Source organism: Oncorhynchus kisutch, linkage group LG7 (genome assembly GCF_002021735.2).
Source record: "Oncorhynchus kisutch isolate 150728-3 linkage group LG7, Okis_V2, whole genome shotgun sequence".
Taxonomy (NCBI): Eukaryota; Metazoa; Chordata; class Actinopteri; order Salmoniformes; family Salmonidae; genus Oncorhynchus; species Oncorhynchus kisutch.
Window position 1 is genome coordinate 23,900,519 of NC_034180.2, and position 19,785 is coordinate 23,920,303.

General features: G+C 42.3%; 2 protein-coding genes across 2 annotated transcripts; one reads left to right on the forward strand and one right to left on the reverse strand.

The window, feature by feature from the left end:
- Window positions 1–4,836: 4,836 nt before the first annotated feature.
- nubpl (nucleotide binding protein-like) lies at window positions 4,837–14,893 on the reverse strand. The gene is made up of 10 exons (XM_020487754.2): window positions 14,705–14,893; window positions 12,357–12,501; window positions 12,140–12,174; window positions 11,899–11,989; window positions 11,740–11,779; window positions 11,545–11,635; window positions 10,766–10,945; window positions 5,335–5,455; window positions 5,139–5,221; window positions 4,837–4,964 (listed from the first exon to the last, which is right to left on the reverse strand). The coding sequence occupies exons 1-10, from the start codon at window positions 14,843–14,845 to the stop codon at window positions 4,902–4,904; spliced, it is 990 nt and encodes a 329-aa protein (XP_020343343.1). The 5' UTR covers window positions 14,846–14,893; the 3' UTR covers window positions 4,837–4,901.
- A 35-nt stretch (window positions 14,894–14,928) lies between these two features.
- Window positions 14,929–15,965, forward strand: dtd2 (D-aminoacyl-tRNA deacylase 2). Its single transcript, XM_020487755.2, has 3 exons — window positions 14,929–15,180; window positions 15,308–15,377; window positions 15,539–15,965. Exons 1-3 carry the CDS (start codon window positions 15,070–15,072, stop codon window positions 15,862–15,864), a joined length of 507 nt encoding a protein of 168 aa, XP_020343344.1. The 5' UTR covers window positions 14,929–15,069; the 3' UTR covers window positions 15,865–15,965.
- The last annotated feature ends 3,820 nt before the right edge of the window (window positions 15,966–19,785 follow it).

Sequence of the window (19,785 nt, forward strand, 5' to 3'; positions counted from 1 at the left end):
CCCCTTCACTCCCATTCTGAGCCTATGCATGCCCTCCCAGTGACGCAGCACAATTGGAACCAGCTGCTGCTGTTTACCCAGAGCCCCGCCACAGCTGCATTGGCATGGCAACGGAGCAACGCTAGGGCCAGCCAGGCAGGTCAGGGATCCCAAGGTCAAGGGAGATGGGGCCATGGATAGGTGGGATAGGGGGGAGACCACCTAGAGCTGGAGTGTGAGAGACTTCATCCACCCCCACCATTAACACCAACTCCATCCTACCCTACGGCTACATATGGTCGTGCCGGTGCTAGCTAGTAGCTGCCTTATCTATCTGGGGCGATGAGGACTGGAGATTGTTGTTGTTATTTCATGATATGAATCTGTCTGATAACAACAAGGTCATAGCATGCAGGTCACAGCATACAGCAGTATCAGCGCTATGTATTTTAAATGGCAGGTTTAATGGCTGATTTTAGAAAGTGAAACTGAAAGCCTTCAGTTGCAGAAAATCACAGATATTTTTTTGTTCTCTGAAAATCCATTCATTTCTCATTTTGGAATGCAGGATGTGGCGTTCAAAACAATAGAGTTATATTTCATTTAGTTACTGACAGAAGCAAAGGGAACCGTTGGAAGGAGTCCCAACTGAATTCATGGGTTTACTGAATGGAAAATACAAAATAACCAGCTTTTCAATCAGAGATTTTCAACACTAAAGTTTAGCTCTCAAAAAAGAAAAAACATACTACTTAGCATAATCTCAATCAATAAAATATGTCTCTCGTATATAATAGATGTGGGTGTTCTCACGTAGGATGATTTAGAGCAATAAATGGATCCTGTCCTTATGTACAGCATGAGGAAAGCTTCAATATTTGAGCACATTAATGGAGTGCATAGCAAATGATAAAGTTATGAAATGTTCAAACTCTTTAGACACACATATTCATTTAATTTTCCTTCCATGTTATAAGGTTACAATTGAGCATCTGTGTTACTAACATTAATTCACAATCAATATACTTCCATAGGGCTCAGGTATCACTGATACCAGACACCCCCTCTCTCTGTTTCCCCCTGATTTTTTACAGAGCTTCAGGAAGTAGTTAATTCTGTAACTACGGATATCTTAGTCAGTGACTTTATGGGCCTTTGTATCATGGTCCGTTTATTGCAGTAAAGGCCCTGGTCAAAGGCCGTGCACTAAAAAGAGAATAGGGTGCCATTTGGGACACTGACTGAGACAGAGAAATCGCCCACCTGGAGAGAGGGAGATACTGTAAATCAGCTGACCTATGTGTAGCCATGCTGTTGTGTTTATATGGGAATACTAGTGTCCCTCTGCCTAGAAAAACACCACATGCCTGGGCAAGAGCCACTGGCAGCTGCTCATAGGGAAGAATGCCAGTCACTAAGGAGTCACTCAGTACTGACTCACATGAAAGGATTTCTCCCACTCTTGCTTTCTCTTCCCTTCTCTCTCTGGTTCTGACACACACTCAAACACACACCCTCTCTCTCTCTCTCTAAGAACTAGAGTAAGAACTTGGCAAACGAGGCCATCCTCCACACATCCCTGTTATCTGTAAAGCCCCCTGCCTGTCCTGTGTTTAAAAGCCACACCACAGCAGTAATTACTGTACACAGGAGTCATCACTTTGGACCCGTTAGCTTTTTCCTCCATAGCGCTGGCCTTTTCCGAAACAGAGCAACCCTGTAGTGTGAATGTTGGGAGTGTGTCTGTGTAGCCTTGAGGTAGCACGTCAGTCCTGCAGTAGCTACCTAATTTCACCTCATTAGCTACCGCCATCTTTCATCTCGAAGTCTCACTTCTCCTTCTTCGTGTTACACTGTTCCCCTTTCGGGAATATATCGAGATTTACGGGATGCAGATTTTAGTTTTTAAAGGAACTTGTGTATTTACGATGGACACAATAAGTGTACAGAACAGAAAACACGACTAGAAGGCAAATGAATACACCACAATACTTCAGTTATTTAAACAGAACCACAAATAGACAGCTCTGCCAGCGGGACTTCCTCTTTAATGGGGACCATCTGACACATCAACACCCCCCCCTTACAAAAAATGATTGCAATTTTGAAGCTGCACTTTCAACTGCGGTCGACTGTGGTATTTTGGACGCAGAAGTTGCCGCATACTGTGGTTATACTGCACTCTTTTTTCGTAAGTGGCACACTGTCTTTACCCCAGACAGTGTCTCCAGGACAAGACAGGGCTCAGACCAGACAGAGCTGCTGAAATAGGAACTGGTCCGGAGGGCTTTGGTAGGACTTCATATTATGTTCCTCCAATATAGAGCAGCACGCAAATGACTAACCATAGCTACAGAAAAACAGAACAGTAGTAAACATTCAACACTCATTGACCCGATAAGACACCGAGCCGTCTGGCTTGGCTTTAATGGCGGTTGGTTCGGTTGGAAGCGAAACAGCTGCTGTAGTTAGTGGAGTCTAGGGAGCAACAGAAATATGCAGGAAGTGGTCCTGTTTGCACAAGTCCCAGAGAGCTCATCCAACTCAGGATGAGGAAATAAATATGACTGGTGGCCTGGGAAGTGGGATGTTTGATTTGATATGCAGTGCCACCAGGTGTTAATAGAGAGTAACTGCAACCCTTACTGGCTTCAAGTCAAACAAGTTATTATTTTGTAAATGTTGTTTACAATATTTACACAATCTTCCATCTTCACGAAATGCAACCAATGTTCTAGGTTGTACGTTCTTTATTTTCATCTCTGACATTGCGAACATTAGTTGCATTTCGTGAAGATGGATATTGTAAACAACATTTACAAAAGAACAACTCACCAGGCATCAACATCTACAAAAGAACAACTCACCAGGCATCAACATTTACAAAAGAACAACTCACCAGGCATCAACATTTACAAAAGAACAACTCACCAGGCATCAGAAAGAGGCATCAAGCATCAAGTCAGAAAGAAAAAACAACAACATAGAACCATTCCTTTATTTTTGCTCTACGCTTTTAGGGTATAAATTACTTTCATGTAGTTTACTGTCGACTGCACATTTTGTTCTCAAGGCTTGAATTAAACGTGTTGTATTTGAATATCAGACTGAACAATGAATACTGGATCTATATATTGAATACACATTGGTTTGAAGAGACAGGTTGCTATTGAAACGGAACATTATGCTACCACGGTCTAGATATACATACTATGTAACAGATATGTAATCAGCTCAGACCCCAAGGATTTGTGCGTACTCCACAGCTAGGGATATGGAGGAGTGCAGGGTTCTTCTGGTCTACAGTGCACTCGGAAAGTATTCAGACCCCTTCACTTCTTCCACATTTTGTTACGTTACAGTCTTATTCTACAATGGATTAAATATTCTTTCCCCTCATCAACCTACACACAATACCCCATAACGACAAAGCGAAAACAGGTTTTTAGACATTTTTGCAAATTTGTTAAATTAAAAACAGATACCTTATTTCCATAACTATTTAGGCCCTTTGCTATGAGACTCAAAATGTAGCACAGGTCCATCCTGTTTCCATTGATCATTTTTGAGATGATTCTACAACTTGATTGGAGTCCACCTGTGGTAAATTCAATTGATTCAACATGATTTGGAAAGGCACACACCTGTCCCACAGTTGACAGTGCATGTCAGAGCCAAAACCAAGCCATTAAGTTGAAGGAATTGTCCGTAGAGCTCCGAGACAGGATTGTGTCGACGCACAGATCTGTGGAAGGGTACCAAAAAAATGTCTGCAACATTGAAAGTCCCCAAGAACAGTGCACTCCATCATTCTTAAATGGAAGAAGTTTGGAACCAACAAGATTCTTCCTAGAGCTGGCCACCCGGTCAAACTGAGCAATTGGGGGAGAAGGGCCTTGGGTCAGGGAAGTGACAGAGAACCTGATGGTCACTCTGACAGAGCTCGGGAGTTCCTCAGTGGAGATGGGAGAACCTTCCAGGACAACCATCTCTGCAGCACTCTACCAATCAGGCCTTTATGGTAGAATGGCCAGACGGAAGCCACTCCTTAGTAAAAGGCACATGAGAGCCCGCTTAGAGTTTGCCAAAAGGCACGTCAAGGACTCTCAGACCATGACAAACAAGATTCTCTGGTCTGATGAAACCAAGATTGAACTCTTTGGCCTGAATGCCAAGCGTCACGTCTGGAGGAAACCTGGCACCATCCCTACGATGAAGCATCATGCTGTGGGTATGTTTTTCAGTGGCAGGGTCTGGGAGACTACTCAGGATCGAGAGAAAGATGAACGAAGTACAGCGAGATCCTTGATGAAAACCCGCTCCAGAGCGCTCAGGACCTCAGACTGGGTCGAAGGTTCATCTTCCAACAGGACAATGACCCTAAGCGCACAGCCAATACAACACACGAGTGGCTTCGGGACAAGTTTCTCAATGTCCTTGAGTGGCCCAGCTAGAGCCCGGACTTGAACATCTTTGGAGAGACCTGAAAATAGCAGTGCAGTGACGCTCCCCATCCAACCTGACAGAGCTTGAGGGGATCTGCAGAGAAGAATAGGAGAAACTCCCCAAATACAGGTGTGGCAAGCTTGTAGCGTCATACCCAAGAAGACTCAAGGCTGTAATCGATCGAAAAAGACTTGAGGCTGTAACAAAGTATTGAGTAGGGTCTGAATACTTATGTAAATGTTATATCGTTTAAAAAATATATATATATACATTTGCAAAAAAAAAATGAAAAACCTGTTTTGCTTTGTCATTATGGGTATTGTGTGTAAATTGATGAGGGGGAAAAAAAACTATTTAATCCATTTTAGAATAACAAAATGTGGAAAAAGTCAAGGGGTCTGAATACTTTCCGAATGCACTGAATCTCCTGTAGATGACGAGTTGTCCAGTTATCCTACACAGTAGAGGGCAATAACTCAACCAGAGAGTTCTTCTAGACGCTGGACCACGGCAGTCGCCACCTTTCTGTAGGCCTCAGCCTAAAACAATGGGCATAGGCAGACATATTAAACAAACCCAGGTAGAAAACTAACATGGCAAACTCTCAAAAGTGTAAAATGTATACAATGTTATGGTGAAGAATACACTGTTTGTTTTCCAACATTGCCAATGCTTATCTTGACTATCTATTGTCATCCAAGCAGCATACAAACCTCAGGGCTGTCAGGTGAGGACACCACTACAGGCTGGCCTCTGTCTGACATCTCTCTGATGCTCAGGTGTAGAGGAATGTCTCCTAGACAGAGGAGGGAGAGACATCAGTCTCTACACTATACTATCATTCTATTAGATCTGAGATTGAGAGAAATAATGAAATCTGTAATGATTTATGTTTGAAATGGATCTTACCCAATACTTGTACTCCCAGAGTATCAGCAAGGGCCCTTGCTCCATCTGCCCCAAAGATGTGGGTCTGGTGGTTACACTTGGGGCACTGAAACACGCTCATATTCTGGACTATGCCCAGGACCTATGAGATGTGACATATATATAAATATACACTGAACAAAAATTTAAACGCAACATGTAGTGTTGGTCCTACGTTTCATGAGCTGAAATAAAAGATCCCAGACATTTTCCATATGCACAAAAAGTGTATTTCTCCCTGTTAGTGAGCATTTCTCCTTGGCCAGGATAATATATCCACCTGACAAGAAGCAGACGAAACAGCATGATCATTACACAGGTGCACCTTGTGCTGGGGACACTAAAAGGCCACTCTAAAATGTGCAGTTTTGTCACACAACGCCACCGATGTCTCAAGTTGAGGGAGCATGCAATTGACAGGCTGGCTGCAGGAATATCCACCAGAGCTGTTGCCAGATATTTTCATGTTCATTTATCTACCATAAGCCACCTCGAATGTCATTTTAGAGAATTTAGCAGTAGATCCAACCGGGCCTCAAAACTGCAGAACATGTGTAACCATGCCAGCCCAGGTACTCAACATCTGGCTTCTTCTCCTGTGGGATGATCTGAGACGAGCCACCCGGACAGCTGATGAAACTGTGGGTTTGCACAACTGAAGAATTTCTGCAAAACCTTCAGAAACCATCTGTCACGACCTGTCACGATAAATAAGTGGACCAAGGCACAGCGTGAGTAGAGTTCCACATATTTATTAAAGTGAAACTTCCAAAAAACAGCAAAGAAATAACAAACGTGCAAATACGTAGCGCACATAGGCACTATATAAAATCAATATCCCACAACGCAGGTGGGAAAAGGGACACACTAAGTATGATCCCCAATTAGAGGCAACGATATATCAGCTGCCTCCAATTGGGAACCATACTCACACACCAACATAGAACTATAATAACTATAAAACCCCCCTAGTCACGCTCTGACCTATTACACCATAGAGAACCCAGAGGGCTCTCTATGGTCAGGGCGTGACACCATCTCAGGGAAGCTCATCTGCGTGCTCGTTTTCCTCACCAGGGTCTTGACCTGACTGCAACTCGGCGTCGTAACCGACTTCAGTAGGCAAATGCTCACCTCCAATGGCCACTGGTACACTGGAGAAGTGTGCTCTTCACGGATTACTCCTGGTGTCAACTGTACCGGGCAGATGGCAGACAGCCTGTATGGGGTTGTGTAGGCGAGCGGTTTGCTGATGTCAACATTTGGTGATGCCACCGTGAGTGCTCCATGGTGGAGGTGGGGTTATGGTATTGGCATGCGTAAGCTATGAACAACGAACACAATTGCATTTTAATCGATGGCAATTTGTGACGAGATTTACCGTGACGAGATCCTGAGGCCCACTGTCGTGCCATTGATCCTGCCGCAATCACCTCAGAATGATAATGCATGGCCCCATGTCGCAAAGATCTGATCACAATTCCTGGAAGCTGAAAATGTCCCAGTTCTTCCGGCCTATATAGTCACCAGACATGTCACCCATTGAGCATGTTTGGGATGTTCTGGATCGACGTATATGACAGCGTGTTCCAGTTCCCGCAAATATCCAGCCACTTCACACAGCCATTGAAGAGGAGTGGGACAACATTCCACAGTCCACAGCCTGATCAACTCTATGTGAAGCAGATGTATCACGCTGCATGAGACAAATGGTGGTCACACCAGATACTGACTGGTTTTCTGACCCACGCCCCTACCTATTTTTTAAGTTATCTGTTACCAACAGATGCATATATTTTTTTTTAATGTATTTTATTTGACCTTTATTTAATCAGGTAGGCTAGTTGAGAACAAGTTCTCATTTGCAACTGCGACCTGGCCAAGATAAAGCATAGCAATTAGACACATACAACAACACAGAGTTACACATGGAATAAACAAAACTTGGTCAATAATACAGTGGAACAAAAGAAAACAAAATGTCTATGTACAGTGAGTGTAAACGAGGTAAAATAAGGGAGTTAAGGCAATAAATAGGCAGTGGTGGCGAAGTAATTACAATATAGCAATTGAAACACTGGAATGGTAGATGTGCAGAAGATGAATGTGCAAGTAGAGATACTGGGGTGCAAAGGAGCAAGATAAATAAATAAATACTGTATGGGGATGAGGTAGGTAGATAGATGGTGTCACGTTCTGACCTTTATTTCCTTTGTTTTGTCATTATTTAGTATGGTCAGGGCGTGAGTTGGGGTGGGCAGTCTATGTTTGTTTTTCTATGATTTGGGTATTTCTATGTTTCGGCCTAGTATGGTTCTCAATCAGAGGCAGGTGTCATTAGTTGTCTCTGATTGAGAATCATACTTAGGTAGCCTGGGTTGCACTGTTTGTTTGTGGGTGATTGTCTATGTTGATGGCTTGTTTCAGCGCAGCTCGCATTAGATTCACGGTTGTTATTTTGTTTACTGTTTTTGTATAGTGTTTCAGTGTTCAGTGTTTTCTTTATTAAAATTCACGATGAACACATATCACGCCGCATTTTGGTCCTCCGATCCTTCTCGCCTCTCCTCTTCAGATGAAGAGGAGGACGACCGTGACAGATGGGCTGTTTACATATGGGCTATGTACAGGTGCAGTGATCTGTGAGCTGCTCTGACAGCTGGTGCTTAAAGCTAGTGAGGGAGATATGAGTCTCCAACTTCAGAGATTATTGTAGTTCGTTCCAGTCATTGGCAGCAGAGAACTGGAAGGAAAGACGACCAAAGGAGGAATTGGCTTTGGGGATGACCAGTGAGATATACCTGCTGGAGCGCCTGCTACGAGTGGGTGCAGCTATGGTGACCAATGAGCATGGAGATAAGACGGGGCTTTAACTAGTAGAGACTTGTAGATAACCGGTAGCCAGTGGGTTTGGCGACGAGTATGAAGCGAGGGCCAACCAACGAGAGCGTACAGGTCGCAATGGTGGGTAGTGTATGGGGCTTTGGTGACAAAACGGATGGCACTGTGATAGACTGCATCCAGTTTGTTGAATAGAGTGTTGGAGGCTATTTTATAGATGACATCACCGAAGTCGAGGATCGGTAGGATGGTCAGTTTTACGAGGGTATGTTTGGCAGCATGAGTGAAGGATGTTTGTTGCGATATAGGAAGCCAATTCTAGATTTAATTTTGGATTGGAGATGCTGAGTCTGGAAGGAGATTTTACAGTCTAACCAGACACCTATGTATTTGTAGTTGTCCACGTATTCTAAGTCAGAGCCGTCCAGAGTAGTGATGCTGGACGGGCGAGCAGGAGAGGGCAGGGATCGGTTGAATAGCATGCATTTAGTTTAAGAGCAGTTGGAGGCCACGGAAGGAGAGTTGTATGGCATTGAAGCTCGTCTAGACGTTAGTTAACACAGTGTCCAAAGAGGGTCCAGAAGTATACAGAATTGTGTCGTCGGCGTAGAGGTGTACCAAAGAATCACCAGCAGCAAGAGCAACATCATTGTATACAGAGAAGAGAGTCGGCCCGAGGATTGAACCCTGTGGCAGCCCCATAGAGACTGCCAGAGGTCCGGACAACAGGCCCCCGATTTGACACACTGAACTCTATCAGAGAAGTAGTTGGTAAACCAGGTGAGGCAATCATTTGAGAAACCAAGGCTGTCGAGGCTGCCAATAAGAATGTGGTGATTGACAGAGTCAAAAGCCTTCGCCAGGTCGATGAATACGGCTGCACACTAATGTCTTTTATCGATGGCGGTTATGATGTCGTTTAGGACCTTGAGCGTGGCTGAGGTGCACCCATGACCAGCTCTGAAACCAGATTGCATAGTGGAGAAGGTATGGTGGGATTCGAAATGGTCAGTAATCTGTTTGTTAACTTGGCTTTCGAAGACCTTAGAAAGACAGGGTAGGATAGATATAGGTCTGTAGCAGTTTGGGTCTAGAGTGTCACCCCCTTTGAAGAGGGGGATGACCGCGGCAGCTTTCCAATCTTTGGGAATCTCAGACGATACGAAAGAGAGGTTGAAAAGGCTAGTAATAGGGGTTGCAACAATTTCGGCAGATCATTTTAGAAAGAGAGGGTCCAGATTGTCTAGCCCGGCTGATTTGTAGGGGTCCAGATTTTGCAGCTCTTTCAGAACATCAGCTATCTGGAATTGGGTAAAGCAGAAATGGTGGGGGCTTTAGCGGGTTGCTGTGGAGGGTGCTGGCAGTTGACCGGGGTAGGGGTAGCCAGATGGAAAGCATGGCCAGCCGTAGAGAAATGCTTATTGAAATTCTCAATTATAGTGGATTTATCAGTGGTGACAGTGTTTCCTAGCCTCAGAGCAGTGGGCAGCTGGGAGGAGGTGCTCTTCTCCATGGACTTTACAGTGTCCCAGAACTTTTTTGAGTTAGTACTACAGGATGCAAATATCTGTTTGAATAAGCTAGCCTTAGCTTTCCTAACTGCCCGTGTATATTTGTTCCTAACTTCCCTGAAAAGTTGCATATCACGGGGGCTATTCGATGCTAATGCAGAACGCCACAGGATGTTTTTGGGCTGGTCCAGGAAAGACAGGTCTGGAGTGAACCAAGGACTATATCTATTCCTAGTTTTAAAAAAAAAATCATGGGGCATGCTTATTTAAGATGGTGAAGAAGGCACATTTAAAAGAATAGCCAGGCATCATCTACTGATGATGAGGCAGTGATTGCTGAGATCTTGATTGAAAACAGCAGAGGTGTATTTGGAGGGCGAGTTAGTTAGGATGACATCTATGAGGGTGCCCGTGTTTACGGATTTGGGGTTGTACCTGGTAGGTTCATTGATAATTTGTGTGAGATTGAGGGCATCAAGCTTGGATTGTAGGATGGCCGGGGTGTTCAGCATGTCCCAGTTTAAGTCACCTAGTAGCACGAGCTCAGAAGATAGATGGGGGGCAATCAATTCACATATGGTATCGAAGGCACAGCTGGGGGCAGAGGGAGGTCTATAGCAAGCGGCAACAGTGAGAGACTTGTTTCTGGAAAGGTGCATTTTTAGAAGTAGAAGCTCGAATTATTTGGGTACAGACTTGGATAGTAATACAGATCTCTGCAGGATATCTTTGCAGTAGATTGCAACACTGCCCCCTTTGGCAGTTCTATCTTGGTGGAAAATGTTATAGTTAGCAATGGAGATTTCAAGCTTGACTGAAATCTGTATTCCTAGGTCATGTGAAATCCATAGATTAGGGCCTAATGGATTTATTTCAATTGACTGATTTCCTTATATGAACTGTAACTCAGTAAAATCTTTGAAATTGTTGCATGTTGCATTCATTTTTTTGTTCAGTGTGCATAGATAAACATCTCACAAATGTGTATTTTGTCCTTACCAAGGTCATTTGAAAAGAATTGAAGTAAGAATAAAGGGGCATTTAGCATCCAAAGCTCTTACCGGTACATTGACCTTTCTGAACATTTCTGCTCCTCTGCGTGCATCCAGCAAGGCAATATCCTGAGGAGTGGACACGATCACTGCCCCTGCTATTGGGACGTTCTGAGTGATTGATAACTGAACATCTCCAGTCCCAGGTGGCATGTCAATAACCAGGTAGTCCAGCAGTCCCCAATCTACCTGCATAGGTAACAAAAAAATTACATGTAGTATATAGTATAAAAACTAACACGGATTACTGTACTGCCCTACAAAAGTAAAGTGCATTAACAACAAATGTTTACTGCAAAATCTCACTTCAACGTCTTTCTGTCTAAATTCTGGTACTTTATGATATATTCTGATCGACTGGCTTGTTCTTGTCTCAGAAAACAAAAAAACACGTTAATGAGATAATAAACTTGTGGATCGAGCCCTGAATGCTGATTGGCTGACAGACGCGGTATATCAGACCTTATACCACAGGTATGACAAAACATATATTTTTACTGCTCTAATTAAGTTTGTAATCAGTTTATAATAGCAATAAGACACCTAGGGAGTTTGTGGTATATGGCCAATATACCACGGCTAAGGGCTGTGTCCAGGCACTCTGCGTTGCGCTGTGCTTAAGAACAGCCCTTAGCCGTGGAATATTGGACATATACCACACCACCTCGGGCCTTACTACTTATATATACACAAGCCCATTACAACAGACCAAAGATTTTGGACCAAATACGTAGTTACCGCACTTTGCCTTTGGAGGTCAGTGTACATGAACGATCAGTCTCTCCCACCTGTCTAAGTAGCTTCTCTATAGCTGACATCACCATCAGGCCCCTCCAGACAATGGGTGCAACATCCTCTACCAGAAACCCCATGGACATACTGAGGACAGAAGGATGAGAGATGGACATGACAGTCAATGACTCAATGGTTTATTTGTTTGCTTACCTCCCCTGTCACTGGCAATTGGAGATACATTTACTCACCAAGGAATCCCAAAATTCATAAGTGGTCTCATTAGGTTGTCTGAAAACACAAAGAAAACACAGGTTGTCTTTTCAGTTTGATCTCTGTAATGAATGGATACATCTAAAACATCCTTGTTATTCCTCAGGCTAGACTACATGCAGATTGATGTCTCCTACTGTCAGTTAGTTCTGGGTTCCCCTTCAGGCTCATCAGCTTAGGAATTGAGGGACCGTAAACATCAGCGTCTAAGATCCCCACAGTTTTACTCTGTGTGCAGAAAAGAGACATGAAGAGACACTGAGTGGACAATGTAGTGAGAGAGAGAGATTGTCATGGTTCTGCATACCCATTTTGGGCAAAAATTGGTATGCAACAGTAATAACAAAATGTGCAAATTAATAATGGTGCTTTCCTTACTGGATCATTAGCTGTGAGTCCAAGGGCCAAATTCACTGTTGAGGGGAGGAAAAAGGTTGTAGGCTAGCAAATGACTACACTGTATAAAAATATATATTTCATAAAGATAAAAAGATCAGACCAAACCACTGTCTGTTGAAATGTATGCAAATTATACACATTTGTGCAAATGTTTCATGAATGAGCAGCACAGAGAGCCCAATAAGAACCTGCTTACCTGCAGTGGTTGATTTCCCAACACCCCCCTTCCCTGAGGCCACCACAATAACTTGTTTCACTCCAGCAATGGGCTTTTGTTTGGGCAAGCCACGAGCCATGTGCTGCTTCTGTCTCTCCTGCAACGACCTCTCAGGACCTGAGGTCTGGGGAGTACAGAGTGTTAGAGTTGCGTAAATTCATCATGGAATGAGCAAGTGAGTTTATCAACAACACATGATAAACTTGAATGTAACTTGTATATACAGTACCCGTCAAACATTTGGACACACCTACTCATTCAAGGGTTTTCTTTATTTATACTATTTTCTACATTGTAGAATAATAGCGAAGACAGCAAAACTATGAAATAACACATATAGAATAATGTAGTAACCAAAAAAGTGTTAAACATGTACAAATATATTTTATATTTGAGATTCTTCAAATAGCCACCCTTTGCCTTGATGACAGCTTTGCACACTCTTGGCATTCTCTCAACCAGTTTCATGAGGTATTGGTATTTTATTAGGATCCTCATTAGCTGTTGCAAAAGCAGCAGCTACTGTTCCTGGGGTCCACACAAAACATGAAACATAATGATGTAATACAGACAAGAACAGCTCAAGGACAGAACTACATACATTTGTTTTTAAAGGCACACATAGCTTACAAATCAGTACATACAAACTATCTAATAGGTCAAATAAGGGAGAGGCTGTGAGCTGTTGCTTTATCTGTTTTTTAAAACCAGGTTTGCTGTTTATTTGAGCAATATTAGATGGAACGGAGTTCCCTGCAATAATGGCTCTATATAATACTGTACGCTTTTCTTGAATTAGTTCTGGATTTGGGGACTGGAATTGGTTCTGGATAAGTCACCTGGAATGCATTTCAATTAACAGGTGTGCTTTGTTAAAAGTACATTTCTTTCCTTCTTAATGCGTTTGAGCCAATCAGTTGTGTTGTGACAAGGTAGGGGTGGTATACAGAAGATAGCCCTATTTGGTAAAAGCCAAGTCCATTTTATGGCAAGAACAGCTCAAATAAGCAAAGAGAAACAACAGTCCATCATTACTTTAAGACATGAAGGTCAGTCAATCCGGGAAAATGTCAAGAACTTTTAATGTTTCTTCAAGTGCAGTCACAAAAACCATCAAGCGCTATGATGTAACTGGCTCTCGTGAGGACCGCCACAGGAAGGGAAGACCCAGAGTTACCTCTGCTGCAAAGGATAAGTTCATTAGAGTTAACTGCACCTCAGATTGCAGCCCAAATAAATGCTTCACAGAGATCAAGTAACAGACACATCTCAACATCAACTGTTCAGAGGAGACTGCGTGAATCAGGCCTTCATGGTCGAATCACTGCAAAGCAACCACTACTAAAGGACACCAATAATAAGAAGAGCCTTGCTTGGGCCAAGAAACACAAGCAATGGACATTAGAACGGTGGAAATCTGTCCTTTGGTCTGATGAGCCAAATTTTAGATTTTTGGTTCCAACTGCCGCGTCTTCGTGAAACGGATGATCTCGTCATGTGTGGTTCCCTCCGTGAACCATGGAGAAGGAGGTGTGATGGTGGTTTGCTGGTGACACTGCCAGTGATTTATTTAGAATTCAAGGCACACTTAACCAGCATGGCTACCACAGCATTCTGCAGCGATAAGCCATCCCATATAGTTTGCGCTTAGAGGGACTATCATTTGTTTTTCAACAGGACAATGATCCAAAACACACCTCCTGGCTGTGTAAGGGCTATCAGGTGATCTGGCCTCCACAATCACCCGACCTCAACCCAATTGAGTTGGTTTGGGATGAGTTGGACCGCAGAGTGAAGGAAAAGCAGCCAACAAGTGCCCAGCATATGTGTGAACTCCTTGAAGACTGTTGGAAAAGCATTCCTCATGTTGCTGGCTGAGAGAACGCCAAGCCTGTGCAAAGCTGTTATCAAGGCAAAGGGTGGCTACTCTGAAGAATCTCAAATATAATATATATGTCTTCGTTATTATTCTACAATGTAGAAAATAGTACAAATAAAGAAAAACCCTTGAATGAGTAGGTGTGTCCAAACTTTTGACTGGTACTGTATATACATGATGTAAATCTTATAGGGTTGCTGTTAGTTATAATTAGTTATAGTTATACAGATACGTAAACAAACATGCTACATAATTGGCCTCAATGGCTTGCAATGATTAGCTAACTAGCTATGTAGGGTGAATCAGAGTGAACTTGATAGCATTTACTTAGCTAGAATGTAGCAAGCTACCTAGCTAGTTAGTTGTAGCGAACTAAACAACACTCCATGGAGTGGAGTTTAGTTCGCCAGTTAGTTGTAAACAATTTTAGCAAGAGCTAGAATATTACCTTATGAAAACGTATGAAATATTTGCAGCGTTGTGGAGCATGTTGAATGTCTCTCCCTGTCCGTAACACTGTTGGTTTATTTAGGTTAGAGGTTGTTAATTTGAATAAATGTGAGAATTTATTGTAGTTACAGTGAGCCATCTTGTGTTATTGCCATAGAAAAAATAGGTTATTGGTCAAGTGCATGTCGATTTTCTATGACGTATACTTGCGTCAGGAGGAGCCTCACCCGGAAGCGAGTGTCAGAGACACGAAAGTTTTCGTTTCTCTTCTGTTATTTTCCTTCACTGTCCCTTTTAAAAGTGAGTTTTTTTTACGAGTCCTCTTGTGCTTTATCATCTGAAACAGGCAGATATAATTTCAAAATGACTGAAAAGGCAGGTTCTCCACTAGCAAGAACTGTTCTTCAGCAGTGTCTCTATGCAAGGCTTCAAGTCAAACCTGCAGATGATCAGTCTGAGGCTGAATGGGTGGAGGTACTATTGAATTATCTTCTACTACTTTCTTAAATGCAAATATGGTTTGCCTGCTCAGAATAAGATTTGCACCTTGCCTAAAATAATATTTGGGGGATGGGCTGCTCATAAGATTTCATGTTTTCAGATTGACAGAGGGATGGTGGTCTACATCTGCTTTTTTAAAGGCGCTACAGAGGAAATGATTCAAAAAATCGGTATTTATTGTGCTTTTTCCAGTTTTTGGATAATACTGCAATAAAAGCAACTACCTGGGCTTCACAAGACTGTGAACAGTAAATGTCACTGTTCTTCAAGGAATCGTAAAGCAATGTTGCTAGTACTGAATGGTTATTGATCCCTCTGCTCTACTCCACAGTGAACACTCTGCTCAACTTGAAGCTGTGTGAAGCTGACTCTGGGAAGTATGTGTCAGTGTTGGACCTGCCTGGGAACATCCTCATTGTGCCTCAGGCTACACTGGGAGGCAAGGCCAAAGGGAAGGGCATGCAGTACCACCATAACATTGGGAAAGAAGAGGGCCTACAGCTCTATTCTAACTTTGTCTCCCTGTGTGAGAAGGAACTGGCTTTGTCCAGTAACAGTAGTGAGACTGGGATGATCGTCAAACATGGAACATATGGGAACAGACAAGTGCTGAAGCTAGATACTAACGGACCATACACACACCTGATGGAGTTTTGAACCTTCCAATACTAATGACATTTCACAGTAAATTACCAATTGCACTCTTGTCCCTGAAATGTAGATCTGATTATTAAAGCTGCCAACATTGTGTATTGTAATGCGTGTGTTTGTATCATGTTGTTCTTTAGTGTTAAATCATACAAATATATTATGATCAGGAAATCAAAAGAAAGTCTGAACTCAATTGAAATATTTGTATAGACAACCTTGTTGCAAATTGTTGATGGGTTTATGAAGTGCGACCTGTGATATCTAGTGGGGATTTATGAGCACTGCACTAACAAAACAAATCTCCTACACCTGAAAGAAATATATATAAGATCATTTGAAACTTTTATCAGCTAAGATTGCTACAAATACAAAAAAATGAAATACTGTACATACATTAAAACAATGATGGGGAGGGGAAACAAATGTATGAGTACTTGTATCAGTTCCTCCCACTCTATGGCGGTAATGTGCCTTGCATGTCAATTTCACATCGCTAAACCCATAGAAAAACGTGAGGAAGTGTAGAGAGCGCATCAAGTACGATTTGTGCCATAACTTAGTGTTTTAGTGAGAATGGGGTAGTTGCGTCCCAATATCGGAATATGGGTGAGTGGGTGTGTCGAAAGGAAAGTAGTGTGCATGTCAAGCGCTCTGCTACAAGTATTGATGGACATTCCGGCTCTTTTCAGTGAGCCGGCTCTTTTGGCTCCCAAACGGCTCTTTAAAAAATATATGTTTTGTATTTTGTCAAGTCAAATAGTTTGCGATAGTTTGACTATGATTGGTGTTAAAACAATTCTAATTAAATTATTAAATGAAATCATAGTCTACCTTAACCACAATGTATTTAAAAATGCATTGGTTTGTTATGAAAAAGAATGCTATTAAACATTTGCATTTAAAGTATAACTTTTTAATGCATATAAACAAAGTGCATGTAAATCTAACCATTCAAAATTAATTTAATCTGAACAGCATAATATAATATTTCACCATATCAAAGAAAAATAAATAACAGAGGAGGGCTCCTCCAAATAGGATCGGACCTCCGTTATGGCATCTGCTGAGGGATTCCTTTGTGCTGCATCACCAGTTGCTCTCTCGTCAAACAGCATCCAAACAGCAGATGTTTGTGGCACTACTGCTGGTGCTTCTGCTCCATCTGATCCCTCTTCTTCCTGTTGCCCTGGTGCCTGAGCCAGCTGACTGCTGGGGCTGTCCCTCCCTGCTGCTGAGGTTATTCTTTGAAGAGCCTCATCAATCGCTCTGGCATCACTGAAGGCTAACTTCTTAAACATGGGGTCAAGTGCAGCGGTTTCTGATAGCACGTGATTATATTCCATTCTGTGGAACTTTCTGTCCATTGATGAACATAGGGTGTCCATCAACTCTGTCACATGTCCTGTGGTTACATTTGCTTCTCTCTGGTGGCTGGTTGTGATTCGCTGCAGACCCTTACACAGGAGTATCATTTTTGAGGCTGTCACATAGCTGAGAAGAGAGAACAATAACTTATTAGTTAAGGTTCATGTTTTGTATACTGATACTACATTCTCATCTGCTGCTCATTGAAAGTCTGTGTAGCCCAGCAACAGCCCCAAACATCACTGCTCTAGAGGAGATCTGCATGGAGGAATGGGCCAAAATTACCAGCAACAGTGTGTGAACACCTTGTGAAGTCTTACAGAAAACGTTTGACCTCTGTCATTGCCAACAAAGGGTATATAACAAAGTATTGAGATACACTTTTGTTATTGACCAAATACTTATTTTCCACCATAATTTGCAAATAAATTCATTAAAAATCCTACAATGTGATTTTCTGGATTCTTTTTTCTCACTTTGTCTGTCATAGTTGAAGTGTACCTATGATGAAAATTACAGGCCTCTTTCATCTTTTTAAGTGGGAGAACTTGCACAATTGGTGGCTGACTAAATACTTTTTTGCCCCACTGTATAATACTGGATTAAATAATGATGTAGTAATAACTGCTTACTGTACCTCTCTCCCCTGATCTCCACAGTGACCTACTCAAATGGTTCCAGGACTCTGCACACCTCCTCCACCACCTCCCATTCCTCTTGGGTCAGAGCATCAACAGGTGCATTGACATTGAAAATGGCCAGGGTAGAGATGATGGCATCCTTTGACTCAAGAAACCGCTTCAACATATTCCACCTTGTAGTGCAGTCTTGTTTAGGCCTCAGCTCAGGCATCCCCATCTGGCGTTGTGTAGACTTTAGTTTCTCAGCACCTATTGTGCTCCTGTGGAAGTGTTCCACAGCTGCTTTTTCACTTTGTCCACAGTGGGCTTCATCACCTTCAGAGCATCTCTTACTACCTAAAAAAAAAAAGAGCATCTACTGTGTCATTGACTTGTTTGTGTTAAAAAGAAAATATACTACAATCAGGTTGATTGTGTGGGCAAGACATGGATGATGGGTCCATTTTAACATTTTCATGGCTTTGGTTGTGTTAGCTGCATTGTCGCTAACATTACAGACCACTTTTCCATCTACTTGCCATTCTCTGGCCACTCTCAACAATTCCTCTGCCAAGTTCTCTGAGCTGTGTCTGTTGCTGAACTCAAAGCTCACCAGAAGACAGCTAGACATCGAAAAATCTTCAATGAAGTGACATGTAACCGACATGTAAGAAGTGGTTACCCTTGATGTCCAGCAATCAGTGGTAAGGAAAACAGCAGTAGCTTGCAGTAGCTTTTTGGACTCTTTCCCGCACTGAAGCCTGTGTGCTCTCATACAGTTGTGGAATAAGTTATTTTGAAAGGGTTTCCTGCTTGGAATTGTGTACATTGGATTTAGACTATTGCTATAATTTCTCTGTCCTCCACGATCGAAAATGGCTGGAAATCGGTGTCAATCATTTCAGCCAATGCAATATCAATTTGGCCTTGTTTTGCTACAGACATAGACTTTGGCATAAACTGGTCCACAGAAGATTGCGTTGCTGTGGGTCGTGGAGTAAGCCTACTTGACTGAGTGGTGAGGTACTGGCTCCACCACTATCACTAGCAGGCCCGCTAGTTTCTCGAAGCTCCGCTACAGCTAGCTTCACAGTTGGGTGTACAGTTCACATATGACGGTGTAGGTTGTATGTAGAACCGGCTTTATATGAGATTTTGTTTTGGCAAATTCTACACTGTTCTCTAATATTGTCTACATTATTAAAATGCATCGAAATAAAAAAAATATTGATTTGAGTTTTTCCCTATCCACCGTGCTTCTACACCTGCATTGCTTGCTGTTTGGGGTTTTAGGCTGGGTTTCTGTACAACACTTTGTGACATCAGCTGATGTAAGAAGGGCTTTATAAATAACTTTGATTGATGGAAATTTGATTGAAATGCTACTGTGCCTCAGATTCATTTTCAAACTGTTGTCTTCACAACTGTCCTTCCTCTCTCTCCTCGGCTGCTAAGTGTGTGACTGAGTGAGTTGGCTCGGCCCTCCCTCACGCATCTTTGGTTCATTGTCTGTCTGATTGACAGGAACAACAGGTGAGGCTGTTTGTCTGATCAGACAGTCAGAACGAATGTGTGTGCTTGAGCATTTAGGCCTATATTATTATTATTTGTTCGTTCTTTGAATTAGTTCATTCTATTCATTTAGATCTTTTGATTATTCATATCTTAATTTGTTTATATTTTTATAAATAGATTTGGCTCTTCTGAGCCAACTCGTTTGCGAACTACCCATCACTAGTTCGAACGTCTTGATTTAGATGTATTTTTCTCCCTTTTTACCATGCCATTACCATTCATTGGGCTACTGTACAGCGAGAATTTGGACTTGTGTTTTTAAGCCAGATGAGTCGGAGTCGTATTTCACATAGTTTTATACAAATAATTGTACATTTTCAATTACAAAACTGACGATAGTTTATTTTTTATTACAAGTATTAGATGA